Source organism: Balaenoptera physalus, assembly GCF_965194825.1.
Source record: "Balaenoptera physalus genome assembly, chromosome: 19".
Lineage (NCBI taxonomy): Eukaryota > Metazoa > Chordata > Mammalia > Artiodactyla > Balaenopteridae > Balaenoptera > Balaenoptera physalus.
The window spans coordinates 32,909,758-32,933,447 of NC_138900.1; the positions used below are offsets into that span (position 1 = coordinate 32,909,758).

The following is a 23,690-nucleotide window of genomic DNA, read 5'->3' on the forward strand; positions in this document are numbered from 1 at the left end:
GAAAACCACTCGTGAGGCTGCCACACTAAGACAAGACAAACATTACTTTCAGGAAGTATCAAAAAAGACTACAAACTCAATATCTGCTTTTACTTATAGATTCTCAGTCATGTTTTATTAAAAATTCTAACTCAACAGCTTCTTTGGTAATCTCCCTAAACCATACAGCAAAGACCACTGAATGTATAACCTTAATGACCATAAACGTTAAAATTCTCAAACCCGAGTCAAGTGCGCCCACCGCCCGGTGGAGCAGGCGGTTGGCTCCTCCCCACCCCACACCCGCTTTAGAAAGGGAACCAGCCTTTCATACCTGTCATCATGAGAAGCAATTCTTTCTCCAAAGACCATCCGTGCAGGAGTTAAAGATAATATTCCGAGCTCCTGGAGCTGGGTTAAGAAGTGCTGTTCTGTTCATGGAATAAGTTGAATACACATTCAGAAAAAGGCTATCTTCCCAGATATTTAAATAAATGAAAGCACTCCCAAATGTTTCACCTGGAGAGTTGTGGGAAACCTTTTTTCTATTGACTCAAGAAGACTCAATTTTACTAACTTACTGGGAAGGAAAAAAAAAAAAAAAAATCAAGCAAGACATATACTAAGACAAATATAACATAAAAACTGACTTTAGCTATTTTTTAAACTTAAAACTGTTCAACTCATTTGCTTCTTAAATTAAGAAGAGTAAACCATAAACCTATATTTAATGGATCTTACCATTAAGAACTTTTTCACAGCCACATTACAAGCAGTAGAGGACAAAGAGAGTTAAGGGCAAGAGTCCCTGGGAGGGAGGGCAGGGGTGGGAACAGGAAGAGTGACGGCAGTAGAAGCAGACAAACTGCTCTGTCCTGATCCCAAGAAAGGCCTGCTTGGTCCCTACTCCAAGAGTTTGTCAAGTCTCCCTCTGGCTGGCATCCTATCTAACCTCTCTCTGATATCTGTACAAATATTTACTGATTTTCAAGGGAGTGGGTTGTGACAGAGGATAAAGGAGGGCCAAAGCCACAAACGAGTAATGGGCAAAAAAGAAGCTAAAAGCTCAAAATCTAAGATCCCCACACTGACATTCCCTACAATGGTACTCACCACTGACTTAAGCTGAAGTGCCCAAACATGGTGTCTTTATGATTCTAGAAATGCACAGCACATAAGGCTTACAAGACTCTTACAGGGATCTTACTGCAAAAAATAACTGAAATGAGTGGATCTGCCTCATTTATCAAGTACCTTCTGTTAGGACCAACACACTCCTGAGTGAGGCAAGCTGGGATACTTGGGAAATGCGGTTTTACCATTTCCACCTCAACAGTGACTAAGTTCTACTTCCTGCTGTAAATGTGTTGGGTGAGTCCTGTTCTCACGCTTCCTCCTCCCAATCTACCTTTTATTTCCGGGTAATCTGATGTGTTGAGCTGCCTGGCATAGCCCTTTCACTGGTTTTCCTATTACGACCCAAGAAACAAAAAAACTTTAAGCTTCTCTGGAATATTTAAGGATCTATAATAAGTTCAAATCTTTTGTGTGTGGCCTGCAGGTGAGCCACGCAGTACCATACAATTAACATAAATGACTTATATTAAGCTATTAAACAGACTGTTAAAAAGACATTCTCTTTGAGGGTTCCGAATTTATCAAATGGCCATTTTCAAAAATACTGTTTAAAGAGGAAGAAACCCAGCTTACTAGAAAGACATATTTAATCAACTTTTTAGAAAGTCAAAGAAAATTTTTGTGATATATAATGAAGTCTAATATAACTTTCTATATAAACAGCTATTTAACTTTCCATCCTTCCCCCCAAGTATTTCTTATGCTGTAACACTCTTCAACTGATTTTTTTTTTACTGGGTGCTACGAATTTACAGTTTTGTTTTTAAAGCTGCGGCACATGACTCTATTCTAAGTAGTGTGTGTTACAATTACAAGCCAACTCATTAAATACCTCATTAGTAATCTGGAAAAATCAGTTTGCCTCACCTGTGACATTAGGATCACGCCTTGTTCTCCACTGCGGGACAAATACAGTGATGTTTCTGTTGCCAAGCTTCCAAAAATATTCAACCGCAATCGCAATTCCACGACAAGAAAAGAACTTTTTCAGACCATGGCTATATGAGAAAAAGTAAAATTTATTTCAGTTTAAAGCATGTTTAAAGTATGTTAGGTTTCACCATGATAACTTTAATTTAATAATTAATTATTTAATTTAATAATTTCCTCTAATAGTCTGCTGCTCTGCAAAGCCAAGAGAGAACCGATGATAGGAGGCAGGATTCTTAATAGCTCTGTGATTTCTGTTGTATTTTATTCAGCTGATTTAACTGAGTGTGTTTTTGTGGTAGAAGGCAGTTTTAGCTTCAGGGCAATACTTGTTTATTACACCTTTTATTTTTGTTTTCAGATAAAGAGCCCATTCTAGAGAGCCCTAGTCCATGGGCCTCTAAGAATGTTTTATGAATTCTATGGAGGAATTTGTTGCTGAAGCACAAGCAGCTGTGATCAGAACTATTCCATGACATGGTCCTCACCACCACAACTTCCAAAGGCTTCGTGAATGCCTGTGGCTCCGGGAGGGCTGCATCCCCTTTCTGGAGAACTGCGAAAGTGACTCAGTTTACAGCTTCCAGGAAACAAGTTGAGGGCAAGGCTCAAATGAAACTGCCTGGGGGCCACGGCCATGATTTTGTTGAAGGAAGCAGAAAGCAGGCGGAAAATAAACACGGGACAGTACTGAACATGACTGAGTACACTTTTTCTGCAAAAGGCCAGGCACTGTCTGCTGCGCCACGGAACTGTCAACCGTTAGTAAAGGGGTGTAGCTAAATTCCATGTTTATAAAAACAGGTGGTGGCCAGATTTGGCCCCTAACTTGTAACCTCTGGTATAGAGGATTAAAAACTGTTCCCCACCTCAAAACCTGGTAACAAATTTCAAAAGAAAAGAAGAAAAATATTTAAAATTTATTCTCCAGCAGTTAAGTAAAAGTAAAGGTTTTATTTAAAAAGTGTTTTTAAAAGTTTGACATTTTGCAGGTGGTAATCCGTTTGTCTACCCATGAGTATTAGAGAAAGGGAGAAATCCCTCTGATGTTACAGTTGAGATTAGCATAATCTGTCCTCACCGATTCAATGATCGCCTATGATGCAATGACAGTAAATTCTGCATTTTCAGTCCTGTCTTCTCACATCTCAGAACCACTTGGCAAGGCTTCCCTGGTGGCGCAGTGGTTGAGAGTCCGCCTGCCAATGCAGGGGACACGGGTTCGAGCCCTGGTCTGGGAGGATCCCACATGCCGCGGAGCAACTAGGCCCGTGAGCCACAATTACTGAGCCTGCGCGTCTGGAGCCTGTGCCCCACAACAAGAGAGGCCGCGATAGTGAGAGGCCCGCGCACCGCGATGAAGAGTGGCCCCCGCTTGCCGCAACTAGAGAAAGCCCTCGCAACAGAAACGAAGACCTAACACAGCCATAAATAAATAAATTGAAAAAAAAAAAAAAAACCACTTGGCAGGTACTTCCTTCACTCGGAGCACTGCCTCCTCAGGCACAAAGTGTCCCAAGTCACCCCCAGGCTCTGCTAATTCTAACCCACCTGCACTGACTCCAGTTAGACTGACCCTGAAATGCAGCCACGCAGTCTCTGATTCTGCTCAGGGCCTTCTACAGCACCATTTTTCTACACAAATCCAGTGCCTGGCTTCGAGGGCGCCTCCACACCTGACTAGTCAGATGGCATCTGGCCAAAGCATACCTTCTGCTTCCACCACCATCCGTCATCACACTCTGGATTTTGGCCAGGTGGTCTTGCCATTTGACTCTTCCTGGGTTCTGAGCTTTTTCTTATCTCTTAAACCTCCTCCCCGAATGCCCTCAGGACCCAAGGCCAGTCTCTCTTCTTCTATGAAGCTGTCTCTAGACACAGGCCCTCAACCATCCCTCTTCTTTTCTCTGACTTGCTATCTTGTACTGTGCACCAGAACCACAGAATTTAGGAATGCATTTAAAGTCATGTTAGAGATAAAAAGAATGAAACACCTCTTGAGAGACAGAGCCACTTGCCCAGCTTGCACCGTCAGAGGGTGCATGAGCCGGGATTAGACTGACGTTTCCTCACTCCTGGGCCAGTGCCCTTTCAACTACCCCCCAGTGGTACTGTCCCCAACTAGATCTACATTCTCATGGAGTAGGAATGGGCTGGACCTGTAAGAAACATCTAACGTCCAGAAGAGTGGCTCAGAAATGCCTCCTTTTAGAGGCTAAAGCCCACTCTCTTCTCAGTGAACCATAAATAAGAGACTGCACAGGCATCAGCTATACCCCAGAAAAGGTATGCAAGTAAACAAACCCATTCTTGATGAAATAACTTAGCAGTGGTTTATTTATATAAAAGCATTTAAATATGGCAAGAATGTAGCAATATGACATTTATTACTGGGGTGGGGGGGTAGTTTTTGTACAGGGGGTCTTACCCTTGAGATAAATGCACTAAAAAAGCTTATTAAGTGTCTTCTTAGTTTATTCATCAGACACAAATGTGTATGAACTCTTTTTCTCTTCTTTTCCTTAAATGCTTCTGTTGATGGAAACAGTAGAAACTGGGTGGAAATAAAGTCCCCAGTCCATTACCTTGGGTCACTAAGGAAAAGGAGGGAAATGACAGTAGATAAAATTCTGCTGCCCTGGACCCCTCACAAGCTTAGATGGGGAAAGTGGAGTTTCTAGAAACATTAGCACTAAAACAAATTTCCGAAGGGTTAGTTATCCTCAGTGATAAGATCAAATCATTTTTAATACCCTGAAAAATCTCTAGGGCTGTTTTAGGAGTAAATAGCAGTTCAAAATTCTGGTAGAGAACAAATGGACTAATCCATAAAACAACAGAAACAAAATCAAGTGGAGCCAAATTACTGACCTTAAAATAATACGATGTGTCCTTGACCTTGCCTACTTTTACTCTCACACTCTGACCAGGCAAAAAATGTGCTGTCTCCTAGCCTCCCTGCAATCAAACCAGAGCAACTTGCTGACAGGTAAACTCAGACCAGTGGTCTTTTCTGACTCAGAGACAAAGGGTATACATACAATAACACCTCACTACGTCTGTGAAGGCCAAAGCTCTGGGGTTCCCAGATCCAAACATAGAATTAACAGATATTAAGCCTGAGAAGCCAGATGTGCAGGCTCTCAAGGGAGATTTAAACTCCTGTTTCCATAAACTTGGGAACAACTTATAATATCTGGTTGTTTTCCATATTGTAGCAGACAGTCAACTAGAAAGAGGGTCCAAAGCAGAAAGGAGATGGGTGATAAATACCTGATAAACACTCATGGCCGTCACAGAACCAAGACACGGCAGTGTGGGAAAACAGTGAGAAACCCTTTGAGTTACCCAGGAAAGAATAATCCCTTTCTATAGCTTCCACTTAATAAAAATAGCCATGGAACCCTGATATAGCAAGACTAGCATGAAAAATGGTTAAAATGCAGAGGGAAGTGAAGGGACAAACCTCATCTACATGGAAAATTGTCTACACAGATAAGTCAGGTGCTCTTATGCTGAAGTTTCAGACTGACAAGAGACCGAGTGTTATCTGGCCTCCATGGTGACGCCTAGCCATACACCACAAACAATTTCCATTTACTCATCGTTTGACTCACTCATGGTGACAAATGGGAAAAACCAAGTAAAGATATGCATAATCAGCAGCATTAAGTAGGGTATTTTGGAATTTCTCACGGTGTGTTATAAACTGCAGACACCACGCTGGACAGACAAATAAACAAGGCTTTGCAGAAACCCAGGGATGGGTGGACCTGAATGGCTCTAAGGTGGGGTTCAAACCTATTGCTTAAGAACTCAAATTTCCTTTTTAACTACTTCCTCAACTAGCTGGGTCAAATTAGTGAGGCTTACTCAGCAGTGCCTGAGCAACTCAAGACTTATGTATCCAATGTTGCCAAGGCCTAAAAATTCAACCTCAGCTTCTGTGGGAAGAGGCAGGGTGTGTGATGGCTCTGGAGAGTAACATCATGGGCCCAAATCTCATATCTGCATAATCTTGGACAAGATTTTTAGGCCATATCATATTATATACATTATAGATTAATTTTTACTTCACGAAACTGGTGTGAAGACGATATTTTAAAAGATAAAGTAGAGCACCTGACACATAACAAGTGTTTGCTTTAAGATTCCAAATATTTGGGGGCTTCCCTGGTGGCACAGTGGATAAGAATCCTCCTGCCAATGCAAGGGACACGGGTTCGAGCCCTGATCTGGGAAGACCCCACATGCCGCGGAGCAACTAAGCCCATGCGCCACAACTACTGAGCCTGCACTCTAGAGCCCGCAAGCCACAACTACTGAGCCCGCATGCTGCAACTACTGAAGCCCGCGCTCCTGGAATCCGTGCTCCGCAACAAGAGAAGCCACTGCAATGAGAAGCCTGCGCACCGCAACGAAGAGTAGCCCCGGCTTGCCGTAACTAGAGAAAGCCCGTGCGCAGCAACAAAGACCCAACGCAGCCAAAAATAAATAAAAATAAAATAAATAAATTTATAAAAAAAAAAGACTCCAAATATTTGTTGAAATGTAATCCAAATTGATTACTAGAATAGCAATTGGAACAGCAATATAAATGGGTGGTGAAAAATCATTTAAACAATCCTAATCTTTCTTAGTCTTTAATTCATTGATTCATTCAACCCATCGTCACTTAGTGGCTCCTACGCGCCAGGCACCATGGACCTTGGGGGTAGTTCAGGGAACAGAACAGACATGCATCGCTTCTTTTATGGAATTTATAGTCTATAATTCACATATAATATTGAAGCAGTTGATTTAGAATAATGATTTTTTCTGACTTAAAAAAATTAAGGTGAAATTCACATAAAATAATCATTTTAAAGTGAACAATTCAGTGGCATTTAGTACATTCACAATGTTGTGCAACCACCATTTATATCTTATGCCAAAACATTTCCATCACTCCAAAATAAAACCCTGTACCCATTAAACAGTTTCTTCCCAGAATAAGAGTTAATTTTAATTACTGATATTTTCAGATCAATCTACATCAAATTAAGTATAAGTCTGTCTTCTTAGGATAATACATCCTTTGTAAAAGAGTTGCTTTTAAGTTGAGACACCTGTGAATTCAAAGAAAATCGAAATCCTCTCTCAAATAATCAGCTTGTGGTTTCCCTTAGTGCACTAATTCAGCGGTTTTCAAAAGAAATGGTACTGTACTGAAGAGTGTTAGGAAATATGTGACACTGTTTTGGGGTGTCACAATGGCCGGGGGGCAGTACGGGCAAAGTAGGAGGGACTAGATAGATATGCAAAACACCCTGTCCTGGATAGCCAGTGCCACTCTAAATTCCAATAGCGACCCCTTTGAGAAATATACTAGTTACCACAAAAAGGTTTTTTAAAAGTGTCATTATCACTGCTCATTCTACCTTAATTTGCATTTCTTAGTCTTTGAACACCAATTTGGGAAATCTCTCCATACACAGAAAAATGAGAAAGGATTAATATTACTCATAATCGTGACCTAAATTTTATATCATCATTTGGCTCAAGAAATTGTAACAAGGAGGAACTACTGTGGGGCTTGGACCGTGAGTGATTGAAATTGCACTTTACATTTTTACTTAGATAATGCTGTGCAGCTGTGGGTCATTTGCTGGGTTTCCCCCGAAAGAACTGCCAAAAAACAAAGTGAAATGACAATAAACAGTATTATTTGGAAATGAAGACAAGTATATTACACATTTTTACTGCCTATATTCAAACTTTAACATATGAAATGCTGGCATTTTCTTCTTTTTTTGACAGCAAAGTACAGCACCATTCAAAAAACTAAAAATCAAAAGAATCTCTATTTTAAAAAATAGATACTAAAATATTTATAGATGGAAATGAAATATCTGAGAATTCCTTCAAAATGGGTGAAAGGCAGCAGGTGGGGGTATAGGTGAAACAATGTTTGAAATGATGAAACAAGACGGGCCATGTACGTGATGGGCACATGGGAATCCCAAATGAAACCAACACAGAATTCATCCTATTATCTTGTGAATTTCTTTGAAAATTCTAACAAAAAACAAAAAATAATGAATACATAATAAATGTGTATTTTAATAGTAAAATTCACTTTATTTCTCAATTTTATTAAGTATTCCTGAAAAATCAGGGGATTAACTGATCTTTTAGAACTCCTAGGAAAGAGGTCACATAAACATTCAGCAATTCAGAAAAGTACAGCTGACTCTTGAACAAACACAAGGTTTGAACTTCAAGGTCCACTTAAACGTGGATTATTTTTTCCAGTAGTAAATACTACAGTACTGTATGATCCGAGGACGCAGAACAGCTTTATGGAGGGCTGAATGGTAAAGTTACTTTGCCTGGGCAGAGGGCCGGTGCCCCCTAACTCCACATCGTTAAAGGGCCAATTGTATTTCAACTACTTCATTCCATGTCCATCGTTAAAGGGCCAACTGTATTTCAATGACTTCATTCCATGTCCAGGTGCCCCTTTTCTTGAACTGCAGCTACTTAAATGCTAAACCTTGAAGACTTCTTCAAAATCAGTGGAGTGACTGGTTTTGAAAACCGGAGGGAGACCACCTAGCAGTTGTTGAAATGGCGCGATAAAGATGTCCTTTAGGACAGGGCAAAAGGCTGTAGCAAGTGAAACTCAGGAGCCCGAAACCCGCCTGATGTCAAACAGCTGGTCCACAGTGAGGTGGAGACTCTCTGACCCCCAAACTCTCCTTAGTCACTATATCAAACTGCCCCTTAGAGAACAAATCCAATCCCACACTGGAAGTATAAAATCAGAATCCTAAGAGGGTTCCAAGACAGGCTAAATAGAAACGATCATTTAACTCCTTTTACTAAAAACAAATATACAAACTTTTAGTAGGAGCAGAGGCCCATAAAGAAGCTCAAACTGAAGCATTTCCTTAGAAAGGAAATTGCTATCACTCTATCAACAAAAGTATAACAGAAGTACATCACACCTATTATCCCTACACATACATGGCTAAAGACCTGGCATGCTGTACATAAAAAGAAAAAATCTTTTTTGTCTTAAGCTTCATCCTCGTATTCAAAACCTAATGGTGTTCATGGCATTAAGAACCTAAGGATTTAAAAGTCTCTTTACTGCTTATCACTGGAAAATGCAATGTGAAAAGGCAAGTTTTCTATCATTCCTTGCTCTCAGAAATACAGGTTCAGCAGAGTGAAGAAAGTTTATACGATGCCAGAGGATGGAATAACAAAACTTTCCCAATCAGCTGTTCTCTTCTTTCTTTTTGTCAGGTAAGGCTATAGGTCAACTACACAGACGCACAGGATAGTTCCTACAAACACATGCAATTCTGAGACATGGCTAAGAGGCCTATTGAAAACTATAATTTGAAGAGAATGGACTTACGTAATTGCAACATTGCTCCCATCTATAACAATGTGCTTCAAATCCGTTCTCCCTGGTTCATTTTTTAATTCCAGCTTGTAAGGTACTTTCAGAGTATCTCGAAATCTTTGAACCCCAGTAACTGAGGAATCGATATGCTCAGAAGGTCCTGCCAACCTTGCATCGGTAACTGAAGGTAACAGCTGGGGCAGCGGCACTGGTGGAGAAAGGGGTGGACAATTTGGTTTAGACTGAGGAGAGGTACAACACCTCGAGCGGTTTTCACAGGCAGACTTCATATTATTTGGAAGCAAGGGTTCTGCTTGCTGCTGCACACCATTTTCAGGAAAAACTGGAATTCTGGGCTGGTGACTTGAAGCTCCTCTTGAAACAAAACTGACAATTTCTTTGGGACTTGAAGGGGCTAGAGAGGGTAAAAGGCCATCAGTTTCAAGGTCTGTATTACAAATGTAGTTCTGATTTGAACTCCAGATTTCTTGTTTCTGTTCTATTGGCACTGTTCTGAAAGTATTAATTTTGCAATTTGAGGTACATGGTTTCGATTCTACTTTGAATGGTAACTGAGAAAAATTTTCTACCATATTTTGCTGTGTGTGAGTCTGTGTTTTCTTTGGAGTGGAATCTGCTGTAAGCTCATTTATGCTGCCACAAACACCTTTATTTTTGGTTCTGTTGGTCTCTGGATACACAGTACCAGGTGGAAATTCTCTGTCTTCTTGGAATCTTTTATTTTCCTTTTCAATTTCCTCCAAGAGTAATAATGGTTCAGTAGATGGCCCATACTCCCTAATGACCTTTCCTACAATTTCTTGGGAATAGCCCATGGTTTTAAAAAAGTTTACAAGGATGTTGTATTCCATTTCCTCAGTAGTGTCTTTTACATCTGGACTTAAATTTTCGGCATCAGTAGAAGAATCAGATAGGTCAATGATTACACTTCCAGCTAATGTCTTACCATCATGTAAAAGCTCTCCCTCTTGAACATTTTCCAAAGAAAACTGTTTCTTGGTACGCCTTTCTTCAGAATCAGAAAACCTCCTCTTGTGACAAACTCTGTCTTTGGAAAGCGCCTCTTCATCTGGCGTTACACCATTTATTGGAACAAAAAGTACATCTTGTGAACTAGAAAAGACTGTGTCCATTTGTTTTGTAAGCTCAGAAACAGGAGTCCCAGCTTTATTTCTTGCCTCTTCCTGCAAAACAATTTCATCTCTGGAAATATTCAGCCCTGTGGCAGCATTCTGTGTAAACTCTGTTTGTTTAGAATCTCTAATTTCAATTACATCATCATCTCCTGTTTCAAATAGATTCTCCTCACCTTGGGTGAGTGCCAAAAGTTCTTTTTTCAAGGAAGTGGGTAAAATCAACAAGTCCATTGTGTAACTGTCTGCACGAGCTTCAACAAATTGTTTAAATTCCCTTTTTACCTCTGATTCTTTTTGGCTGTTGGGTAGGTTCTCATTATTCTCGAAGAGCTTTACAAACTGCTGAATGTGACTCCTAGCCATGACCACAGCTTCGGCACTTCCTCTGATGCCAAGAAGACCAATGTCGAGAATGCAGAGATCGGCACAGGTGTCCTGAATCAAGCTCTTCAGAAACAGGCTCTGTGCCCCAACAAAAATGCAGTGCATGGCCTTGGGGTAACATTCTCTTTCTTCTAGTTCGGGTTCACAGATTCCTTTAATATATTCCTGTAAAGAGAAAATAAGAAATTAGATCAATTTACAAAAGCTCCTTACAGCACATTACTATGTTACACATGAAATTACAAATATCAAGCTGCACAAAAGTCAAAAGCATGTTAATATCCTTGGAAAAAATACCACGTTTTAACTGAAATATTTAAAATAACAGATATAAGTCACTTAATTGTTTTCAGAGGAACTAAAACTTTGCATCTAAGTCTAAAAAGTAGGTATTTGTAACATTTTCAATAGTGTGTCTTGCAATGTGATCTTAGGAGTTTGCCCAGCTGCACAGTGGATAATGACAAGACTGGATTTATTTATGTCTATAAAGAATAAACATCTTTGCTTGCTACTAGTCATTTATTACTACTATGACATAATTAAGAGAGAAGATAATCAAATCAAATGATTTACTCCAGAACAAACCTTGACTTTTGTTTTGCTACTATTGTTTCCAGATGAAACAGACTGATTTTTTTGAAGGCATTTAAAAACAAGATCAGTTTAACAAAAAAGTTCTTCTAGCTGGCTGGAACAATGTATATACCCTATATACTTTTACGTCTGTTTTCCAAGAAAGACCAGACTATTTAAATGTAGATCTAAATATAAAGAACCATAGAATGCTGAAGAGTACTGCCTTTCTCAGATATAAAGCTACGGTTTCCAGTGAAATTTGGTGTTGAAAGAGGCCTGAAGGAGGTGAAAAAGGGAACTGGGTTCTTAAGCAATTAGGCTGCCACTGGAGGCTGAAGTGTGAATCAAATAAACGTGCAAAAAGCACTCAGACCAACAGTGGAGCATACTTGTTAATAACCTGGGCACTGGAGCCAGTTCCTAGGCTCAAATTCCAGCCATGCAACTGGTGACCTTGCTCAAGTTACCTAACCCTTCTGAGCCCAGTTTCTGCAACAGTGAAAGAGAGAGAGGCTAGTGCAATCTCAGGTGTTCTGAGGAAATTCAAAGAAATAATAAATGTAAAGTTCTGACAATAGTGTCTCACACGTGCTTACTAAATAATAAACACTGTTACTTCAAATTGTCAGTGAGAGCTTTCTGGACAGACATCTGTAAGAAATGAGCCTGGCGATATCTGATCTATACGTTACACTAAAATCAGAATGGCGTTATCCAAAATGGTGCTATTTAGAAAAGTTCAACCTGTGCAACCGGTTACAATGAGGCTTTACAAACTTGCACCTACTATGTACACTTGCTGTTATAATGGCCACATGTCCTCCACTAGAATTTATATACAAATGTGTACATATTCCTTGTTTACACATTTCAAACTACAAGATTCCTACAAGGAGATGAAACACCAGAAATACAAGGAAAACATCAAGGGGAAAAGCTCAACCCACGCAGTATAATAATGTTGAGTCATGAGTTCCTTACTCTCTTATGTTCTTCTGGATAAACGTGGAATATCTATGGGCTTGGCGGTATGAATGAACCTTTGTCAAGTAAGTGGCTTGCAAATATTTTCTCCTAATCTATAGTTTGTCTTTTCATCCTCTTTTGTGACAGAAAAAGTTTTTGATTTTAAGGAAGCCCATTTATTGGTTTTTTCTTCACTAAGACTTAGGTACCAAAGATTTCTCATGTGTTAGCATCTAAAAGTTTTACATTTAAATCTATAATCCATTTTGAGTTCATTTTTGTTATCAAATGCGAGGCTTTGTTCGAGGTTCATTTTTTGCTTATGGATATCCAGTTGCTCTAGCATTCATCATTTCCTGAAAAGACTATCTTTTCTCTATTGAATTGCTTTTGCCTGTTTGTCAAAAATCAGTTGGCCAAACTTGTGTGGGTCTATATCTGGGTTTCCTATTCTGTCCCATCAACTTATGAATTTATCCCTTCACCAATACCATACAGTCTTGACTATTATAATTATCTAATGTCTTAAAATTGGACAATGACTGCTCCCACTTTATTCTTCTTTTAAAAATTATTTTTAGCTATTCTAGTTTCTTTGCCTTTCCAAATCAAATTTTAGCATAATCTTATTTAGCAATTATGTTAAACTTGCACATTGATTTGAGGACAAATGACATCTGCTGACTCTTCTGGTGCATGAACATGGTATGTCTCTCCATTTCTCCAGATCTTTGCTTTCTTTCATCACTGTTTTATAGTTTTGAGCATACACATTTTGAGTCCTATACACGTTTTATGAGGTTTACACCCAAGTATTTCATTTTTTTGAGCAACTGAACATGGCACTGCATTTTAATTTTGGTTCCTATGTGTTCATTGCTAATAAATAGAAATACAATTGATTTTTGTATATTGATCATATATCCTGTGACCCTGCTGATCATATTTCTCATTCTAGGATTTTTTTCTTCTAGATACCCTGGGATTTTCTATGCAATTATGTCATTTCCTTTTGGTTTTTTTTCTGACCTATATGCCTTTTACTTTCTTGCCTTATTGTACTGGTAGAACTTCCAGCACTGTGCTGAAAAGCAGTGGTGAGAGCTGACATGCTTGCTTTTGTTCAGTCTTTGGAGAAAACATTCAATCTTTCACCATTAAGTTAAACTTTTTATAGATATTCTTTATCAAATTAAGGAAGTTACCCTATATTCCTACTTTTCTAGGAGCATAAACATGAAACATGAGCGCTGAAACTTGTTAAATGCCTTACTAAATCAATTGATGTAATCATGTTATGATTTCACTTCTTCAGCCTATTAGTATGATAGATTACATTAACTGATTTTTCAATATTTAACCAGCCTTCTATCCCTGGAATAATCACCACTTGGTCATGATGTATAATTTTTTTATACATTGATGGATTCTATTTGCTATATTTTGTACTGCCTTGTCTGGTTCTAGCATCGGGAAAATACTGATTACGAATGAATATAGGAGTGTTCTCTGCCCTTGTATTTTCTAGAAGACATTGTGCAGAACTGGTGTTAACTCTTTTAAAAACACTTTGTAGACTTCTCCAGTGACACAGCTTGGCTCAGCGATTTCTTTTATGAGAATTTTTTTTCTAATATTTATTTATTTGGCTGTGCCGAGTCTCAGTTGCAGCACATAGGGTCTTTACTGTCACACGCAGGAGCTTCATTGCAGCATGCGGGATCTAGTTTCCCCGACCAGGGATCTAACCCAGGCCCCCTGCATTGGGAGCGCAAAGTCTTCACCACTGGACCACCAGAGAAGTCCCTTTTATGAGAGTTTTATTTTTATTTTTTTTAACATCTTTATTGGAGTATAACTGCTTTACAATGTTGTGTTAGTTTCTGATGTATAACAAAGTGAACCAGCTATATGTATACATATATCCCCTCCCTCTTGTGACTCCCTCCCACCCTCCCTACACCACCCCCCCCGCCCCGCATCTAGGTGGTCACAAAACACCGAGCTGATCTCCCTGTGCTATGCAGCTGATTCCCACTAGCCATCTATTTTACATTTGGTAGTGTATATATCTCAGAGATACTCTCTCTCTGTCCCAGCTTACCCTTCCCCCTCCCCGTGTCCTCAAGTCCATTCCCTACGTCTGCGTCTTTATTCCTGTCCTGCCCCTAGGTTCTTCAGAACCATTTTTTTTTAAAGATTCCATATATATGTGTTAGCATACAGTATTTGTTGTTCTCTTTCTGACTTACTTCACTCTGTATGACAGTCTCTCAGTCCATCCACCTCACTACAAATAACTCAATTTCATTTCTTTTTATGGCTAAGTAATATTCCATTGTATATATGTGCCACATCTTCTTTATCCATTCATCTGTTGGTGGACACTTAGGTTACTTCCATGTCCTGGCTATTCTAAATAGTGCTGCAATGATCATTGTGGTACATGACTTTTTTTGAATTATGGTTTTCTCAGGGTATATGCCCAGTAGTGGGACTGCTGGGTCATATGGTAGTTCTATTTTTAGTTTTTTAAGGACCCTCCATACTGTTCTCCAAAGTGGCTGTATCAACCTACATTACCCTCTCCAGCATTTATTGTTTGTAGATTTTTTGATGACGGCCATTCTGACCGGTGTGAGGTGATACCTCATTGTGGTTTTGATTTGCATTTCTCTAATGATTAGTGATGCTGAGCATCTTTTCATGTGTTTGTTGGCAATCTGTATGTCTTCTTTGAAGAAATGTCTATTTAGGTCTTCCGCCCATTTTTGGATTGGGTTGTTTGTTTTTTTGATATTGAGGTGCATGAGCTGCTTGTATATTTTGGAGGTTAATCCTTTGTCAGTTGTTTCGTCTGCAAACATTTTCTCCCATTCTGAGGGTTGTCTTTTTGTCTTGTTTATGGTTTCCTTTGCTGTGCAAAAGCTATTAAGTTTCATTAGGTCCCATTTGTTTATTTTTGTTTTTATTTCAATTTCTCTAGGAGGTGAGTCAAAAAGGATCTTGCTGTGATTTGAGAATTTTAAAATTATTAATTCAATTTCCCTAACAGCTGTAGGTCTATTCAAATTATCTATTTCATATTGGGTAAGTTATGGTAGTCTGCACTTTTTGAGGAACTGGCTAATTTCATCTAAGTTGTCAAATTTACGTGTGTAAAGTTGTAGGATTTCCTTATCTTTTTGATGTCTGCAGGGTCTGTAGCTGATATCCTGATTATTAGTAATTTATGTCTTCTTCAGTGTTGCTGAAGTTTGTCAATTTCACTGACTTTTTTTCCCTAAAGAACAAGCTTGTTGTTTCATCCAGTTTATTATTTCTGTATTTTCAACTTCACTGACCTCTGCTCTTTATTTCCTTTCTTTTGCTTACTTTTGAGTTTATTTCACTCATCTTTTTCTAGTTCCTAGAGGTGAAAGCTTAGATTATTGATTTGAGACTTTTCTTCTTTTTTAATGTAATATGTGTTATAAATTTCTCTTTCAGGCGACTTCCCTGGTGGCGCAATGGTTAGGAATCCGCCTGCCAGTGCAGGGGACATGGGTTCAATCCCTGGTCCGGGAAGATCCCACATGCCACGGAGCAACTTAGTCCGTGCACCACAACTACTGAGCCTGTGCTCTAGAGCCCTCAAGCCACAACTACTGAGCCTGCATGCCACAACTACTGAAGCCCATGCGCCTAGAGCCCGTGCTCCGCAACAAAGAGAAGCCACTGCGATAAGAAGCCCACACACCAAAACGAAGAGTAGCCCCTGCTCACCGCAACTAGAGAAAAGCCCATGCGCAGCAACGAAGACCCAATGCAGCCAAAAATAAATAAATATATTTTAAAAATTTAAAAATATTTGTCTTTCAGCACTGCTTTAGCTACATCTCACAAATTTTGATATATATTATTTTCATTTTCCTTCAGCTCAATGTATTTTAAAATTTCTCTTCAAGTTATCTAATATTTAGAGGACTGTTGTTGAGTTTCCAAGTATCTGGATATTTTCTTGTTATCTTCCTGTTACTGATTTCTAGTTTGATTCCTTTGTGGTCAGAGAACACACTCTGTATGATTTCAGTTCTTTTGAATTTGTTGAGATTTGTTTTATGCCCAGGTTATGATCTATCATGATATACATTCCGTGGGCATTGAAAAGAATGTGCATTCTGTTGTTGCTGGGCAGAGTGTTCTATAAACATCAATTAGAACCTGGTTGGTTGGTGGTGTTGAGTTCTCTTATATCCTTGCGGATTTTCTGTCTCATGATTCTATCAACTGTTGAGAGAAACATGTTGAAGCCTCCAACTACTACTGTAGATATGTCAATTTCTCCTTTCAGTTCTACCAGTTTTTGTTTTAACTATTTTGCAGCTCTATTATTAGGAATATACACATTTAGCAATGTTATGTCTTCTCAGTAAATAGACCCTCTCTTCACTCTGAAGGCTACTTTGTCTGACAGTAATATTGCCACTCCAGCTTCCTTTTGGTTAATGTTTACACAGTATATTTTCCCCTCCTTTTAATTTTAACTTACCTATATCATTATATTTGAAATAAGTCTCTTGAAGACACCACACAGTTTGGTTGTTTTTTAAATCCATTCTGATAATCTCTTTTAAATTGGTGTGTTTAGACTGTTTAATTTTAATGAAAGTATCGGTAAGTTTGGATTTAAGCTACCATTTGTTTTTCTGCCTGTTCCCTATTTTTAATTCCTTTTTTCCCTATCTGGCCTTCTTGTGCATTATGCAAACATTTTTTAGTATTACAATGTAATTTACTGCATTTTTTACTGTATCTCTTTATGTAGTTTTTAAAGTAGTCATGAGATCAATTACATACTTAATTTTCACAGTCCACTTAAAATCAAGAGTCTATCATTTCAATATGAATGTATAAACCTTACCACCCATACTATTCATGTTTTTTATTTTCTATATCTTATGATGCTTTGACATCTTGGGAGGCCTTTCAGACCTGGGGAGAGACTTACCCGCCCAGCTAGCTAATTCCTAGGAGTTGCGGCCAGCCTGCTTAGAGCATGCCTTTCGAGTACAGTGCTGTGCCCCCACCCCTTCTCCTTATCTAATTCACAAATCAAGCCCTGTATCAAGCCAGGACCAGGTACCAAACAACTAAGGACAGCCCCTATGCCCCAAAGCCGGCAGGGATTATCCAAACTAGCCAATCCTAAACTGTTTACCCTACCCTGTTTACCCTGCTATGCCTTTCCCCTTACTCCTGCTTCTGCCTCCTGCCAAAAACCTGATGGCCCTGCAAGGTGAGGCATGCCCTCTTGTCTTGGGAAATGTTAAGTAATCAAAATCTTCTTTCAATGGCATTGACTTCTCCGTGCCATCACTCAGTCACCTCCATAACTTAAACTCCTATGGGTATAAGTTTTAGAACACCACCATCATATGGGTTCCTTTACCCTCAGTCTCTACCCTCCCTGCTCTCTCTTTTATGTTACAGCTATCTCATCAATTCCACATACATACATTTGAAATCCTATCAGATGATGTCATAAACTTTCAACCATTAGCTCACTTTAAAGAACTCAACAGGAGAAAGTAATCTATTGTATTTACCCAGATATAGTATATCATTTCTGTCTGAAGAACTTCCTTCAGCAATTCTTTTCCAGCAGGCTACTGGCAATGATTTTAGTGTTTTCTTCAACCGAGAATGCTTTATCATGCTTTATTTCACTTTCATTTCACTTGACAGAAAATTCTTGGTTAACAGTCCTTTTCTTTCACCGCTTAAATAATATTGTGTCACTTCTCTGGTCTCCATGGTTTCTGATGAGAAATCTGTATTCATTGTAGTTGCTGTTCCCTGAACTGTGTTTTTGTCTTGATGCTTTCATGATTTTTAATGTGTCTTCAGTTTTCAGCAGTGTGGTTATGACATGTTTGGTGTGGAATTCTTTGAGTTTATTATGCTTGAGTTCACAGCTTCTTGAATCATTATGTTTACATCTTCTGCCAAACTTGGTAAGTCTTCAGCTATTATTTCTCCAAATATTTTTTTTAGCACCACACTTTCTCCTCTACTCACCTTGTTCAGATTAAATAACTTCCATTGTTCTATCTTCAAGTTCATTGACTCCTCTGTCATCTCCATTTAAAAACTGAGTTCAGGGACTTCCCTGGTGGTCCAGTGGTAAACAATCCGCCTTCCAGTGCAGGGGATGCGGGTTCGAGCCCTCGTCAGGGAACTAAGATCCCACATGCCGCAGGGCAACTAAGCCCTCGCGCCACAACTACTAAGCTTGCACGCCTTAACTAGAGAGCCTGCATGCTGCAAACTACAGAGCCCACGCACCACAACTACAGAGCCCACACACCCTAGAGCCTGCACACCACAACTAGAGAAGAGAAAACCTGCACTCCACAACTAGAGAGAGAAGCCCGTGTGCCACAACGAAGAGCCCTCACGCTGCAACGAAAGACCCTGTGTGCTGCAACTAAGACCTGACGCAGCCAAAAATTAATTAATTAATCTTTAAAAAAATAAAAAAATAAAAACTGAGTTCATCCAGAGAGGTGTTATTTAGGTTATTGAAGTTTTCAGTTCTAACCTTTCCATTTGGTTCTTCTTTATGTCTTCTATTTCTTTGCTGAAACTTTCTATTTTTCTATTAGCTTTAAGAGTACTTGTGATTGCTTGTTGGAGTATTTTTATAATACATGTTTTAAATTCTTTGTTAAATAATTCCAACACCTGTGTCATCTTGGCATTGGTGTCCACTGTTTTTTCTCATGAGATTTGATATTTTCCTCATTCTTCATATTCAAAGTAATTTTGTATTGTATCCATTTTGAATATTATGAGTTCTGTGTCTTGTTTAAACCCATGATGAATGTCAACATTTCTGTTCTAGCAGGTAATTGACCTAGCTAGATTCAGGCTGCAAGCTGTACCCAGTCTTCTGTGAGCTGTGGTCCCAATATCAGTTCAGTTTTTAAAGCCTCTGCAGTGCTATTTGTATCTGTCCCACATGTGCGATACCCAGTGGCCAATCTGGGACCTGGATGGTGGTTTTTCTATTGTTCTCCAAAGTCTTTGTTGTGCTGATAAGGAGTAGATCCATGCATGTGTGTAGCTTGGGGATGAACCTAGGAGATCACACACAACTTTTATGGAGTCATTTTCCTGAGCTCCTCCCTCTCTGCCATCTTTCTAGTGTTTTCTGGTTCCCTGGGCTCTTCTTTTCAGTCCTCCAGTCAGAAAGATGGGGCTTTGGTTACCCCACTTTGCCTTACACTTCTGCAACTGTGCCTGGTCCATCCAAAGGACAGAGAGGGAGAGAAAGCAATGAGACTGGCCCCATCCTCCTGGAACCACAACCCCACCAATCAGAGAGGAAGGTTCTCCTCCTTCAGAATTTTGGCTCCTGCAAGCTCCCACTGCCACCATCATGGGACTGTTTGGAAACTGGTGTGCAATGGAATGAAGAAAAACAAAAACGGATTTTCGCACAGTATTACATACTCCATTTTCTGCCCCTTGAGTTAAAACTAGAGGGCTTCTCCAGGTGCTCCTTTTGTGCCCTAGTGCCCATTTCCACTTCCAGATTAGGCTGTATTGAGTTCAGGCTGAGGGATAACAATGGAAAAAATGATAAACTCACCACTGGTTTGGTGGTACTGTGAATTCTGGTTTTCTTTCCCAATCTGCCTGCTACTGTTTACTTTTCAGAGTCCTTAAATAGCTGTTCCATGCATTCTGTCCAGGTTTTGTCACTATATTCACGGGATTGGCAGGGTAGAGTCTATCTCACTCAGAACTGGAGCTGCTCCCTGCTGCCTGCTAATATGTAAATGATGCTGCCTATTTAGCGTAAGTAAGTGTATGGTTGAATTCACAGGAGTCAAATACTGCTGACTACTATGCAGCCACTGGATAAGAAAAAGTGGATTACAACCACTCAGTGGAATGCCAGCAACAGTGAGCCAGCCTGGAAAGAAGAGGTTTCTTCTCCAGATAACAGACTTCCAAAAAAAAATATCCTCTCAAACAAGGGCTAATTCTCTAATTGATTCAAGGTAAAGGCCACTTATCAACAGATCCTGCCCAGACACAAGGCTTCCAACTGGCTTTTCAGATTTAGTATGAAACATTAAAAAAAAAAAAAAAACCCATGTCAGAAGAAAGTCTGGCAAATATGAAGACAGAAACCAATAAAGTAGAACACAAAACAGAGAAAAACTGGAGGAAAGTAGGTAATGCAGGGTAGAAAAGAAAACTTAAACAAAATTTTAATTACTGCTTTCAAACAGATATAAGATGATAATGAATTCATAAAACAGATATCAAAATGCTAAGAAAAAAAATAATCAGAATAAGAGCACTAGCAAATTACAAACATGATGGCCAAAACAGTCAATAGAAGAACTGAAAGACTAAGTGGAAGAAATCCCTCCAAAAGTATCAGAAAAAGAAAGAAATGAGAGAAAAGAAACTTTAAACGTCCATCTAGGATATCCTAAATCCAAATAACTGGCATTCCAAAAAGACAGAATGGCACTTAATAAAGAAATAACACAAATCATTTCCTGGAACTAAAATGCATAAGACTCCATGCATTAGTGAAAAAAGTTACATTAAGTCTTGTTTGGGAGCCAATGCACCCAGATCCCACCTTGAAAGGGTCCACAGAATATCCAAGCATGATTACTTTTTAAAGGCCCACCAGAGAAAAATCCTGTGGGTGGGGTGGGAATAGGGCACACATAAAAGAATGATAATCAGAATGTCAAATTCTCAGTAGCAAGTCTGGATGGTCGGGGAAAACAGGGTAGCAATGCATTCAAAATGCTAAGGGAAAATGATCTTCAATCTATAATTCTATAACAGCCACATTACATACCACATATAGAGCAGAATAAAGACATTTCTAGCATGCCAAAGGCTGAGAAAATTACTCCCATGGATTTTTTCTTGAGAAACTATTTTAAGATGAAGGCTACCAAAAATATGAGAGATAAAGTAATTAGTAAATTCCATCCAAGAGTGGCAAATAGAAGTCCACAGATTTTAGCCATGCAGCAGATAAGCTGAGCAACCAGCTGACTGGAGGAGGGAAGAGGACTCCAGGGGTGTTCTCCCAGAAAAAGAGGCTTAAAGAATAGTTAAGATATAAAGGAATATTTATATCTTAAGATGTAAAGGAATATTTGTAAAATATTAGGGATGTTTAAAGCAAATTTCATAAGTAGGTGAGAAAAGGGCAGATAAAAATCCCAGGAAAAATTAAAAGCTATACCAGAAAGAGAACATAATGTAATATAATAAAGTACTTGGCCTTGCAACAAGTAGTATTTATATGTCATAATTATATAAACCTGTTTCTTGCTTTAACTAAAAAAAACCAAAAAACAAACAAACAAACAAAAAACTATGTTGGTGTCTTAGTCTGTGTGGGCTACTGTAACAAAATACCAGACTGGGTGGCTTATAAACAACAGATATTTCTTTCAGCTCTGGAGGCTCGAAGTCCAAAATCAGGGTGCCAGCACGGTCGGGTGAGGGCCCTCTTCCAGACTGCAGACCTCTTGTTGTGTCCTCACATAGTGGAAGGGGCAATGGAGCTCTCTCAAGCCTCTTTTCTAAGGGTATTAATCTCATCCATGGGGGTTCTGTCCTCATGATCTAATCACCCCCACAAAGGCCCCATTCTCCTAATACCATCACATTGGGCATGAGGATTTCAACATTCATTAATTTTGAGGAGACACAAATATTCAGACCATAGCAATTGAGAAAATGGGCCTAGTTTTTGCCTCATCATTTATCTTAAAGAAAGCGAATAATGCCTAATATTGATAAGAAATAGCAGTATATTATTTATAATTATTTAAGTAAACATCAGAACAAATAGCTAAAAACAATGAGAAGTAGTTACTTTCAGGAAGCTGGGGTGGGGTAGAAGCAAAGGGACTGCTATTCTTAATAAAAACTCTCAGTAGTACTTGATTTGTTTTAACCATGTGCCTATATTATTTTATTACATTCCCTACTTCCTAATTTTTTTTTTAATTTATTTTTATTTATTTATTTTTGGCTGTGTTGGGTTTCCGTTGTTGCGCGCTGGCTTTCTCTAGTTGCAGTGCGCTGGCTTTCTCTAGTTGCAGTGAGCAGCGGCTACTCCTCGTTGCCATGCGCGGGCTTCTCACTGCGGTGGCTTCTCTTGTTGCGGAGCACGGGCTCTAGGTGCGCGGGCTTCAGCAGTTGTGGCGCGCAGGCTTCAGCAGTTGTGGCTCACGGGCTCTAGAGTGCAGGCTCAGTAGTTGTGGCACACGGGCTTAGTTACTCCGCAGCATGTGGGATCTTCCCAGACCAAGGCCTGAACCCGTATCCCCTGCAATGGCAGGTGGATTCTTAACCTCTGCGCCACCAGGGAAGCCCCCCTACTTCCTAATTTTAATAAAAAAGTTTAAAAGTGGATGCATAACATGCTGTGATGCTGTATGACAAGATTATAGAGGGCCTCAGGAGAGCTCCTATTGTGTAAGCACTAGGAAGACTGGCAGAGAAATGCCCAATACAAGCACAGCTGTCTGACATTATCCCCCAAATAACCAAAACTATTAATGCAAGATTAACTGCATAGATTTGAGGAAGAGCTGTGCTAGGAGCTTGTTATAGCTTCACATATCCAAAACTCCTTTTTGTTTGTGTGTGCCCTAACAGGAATGAGTAATTATCCCTTGAGATTCAGATTCAATTTTTTCATTAACAATTTACTCTTGGGAAATTACTAATAGCAACAATTGATTTCTATACTCCAGTTTAGGAGTGAGCAATAAAGTATACAGGCATACATTGTTACTGCATTCTAGATGTCTGGCCATCAGTTGTATTGGTAAGAAAGATTCTGTGGATCTAAGTAGTCATCATTTGCATTTGGCTGTATTTGGTACCTGAACATTTGAATGTTAGTCAAAAATTGTTTCCCCTCCATCCTGCAGCATTCATGTATTGTTTTACTTTACTCAGGATTTTAAGAAAAAAGCGGGGGAGAAGCATATAATATATACAACAGTAACTTCCCTTTCGTATGGCAAAATGAATTTCTGTTATTCTACTTTCTACAAATTCAGCTCTTCTCAACTATATAACAATTCACGAATCAGAAAGAAGCTCCTGGCAACCCC

General features: G+C 39.3%; 1 protein-coding gene across 3 annotated transcripts in view; it reads right to left on the bottom strand.

The window, feature by feature from the left end:
* N4BP1 (NEDD4 binding protein 1) overlaps positions 1-23,690 on the bottom strand; it is a 48,487-nt gene that overhangs the window by 10,369 nt on the left and 14,428 nt on the right. For 2 of the 3 annotated variants that reach the window (XM_082437600.1, XM_082437599.1), the window contains exons 2-4: positions 9,455-11,148; positions 1,984-2,114; positions 314-410 (exon numbers count right to left, since the gene is read on the bottom strand). In XM_082437600.1, coding sequence (XP_082293726.1) covers positions 314-410; positions 1,984-2,114; positions 9,455-11,148 — 1,922 coding nt within the window. Of the gene's footprint in view, positions 1-313; positions 411-1,983; positions 2,115-9,454; positions 11,149-23,690 lie in introns of those variants that run through there. The other variant, XM_082437601.1, reaches the window with a different exon arrangement.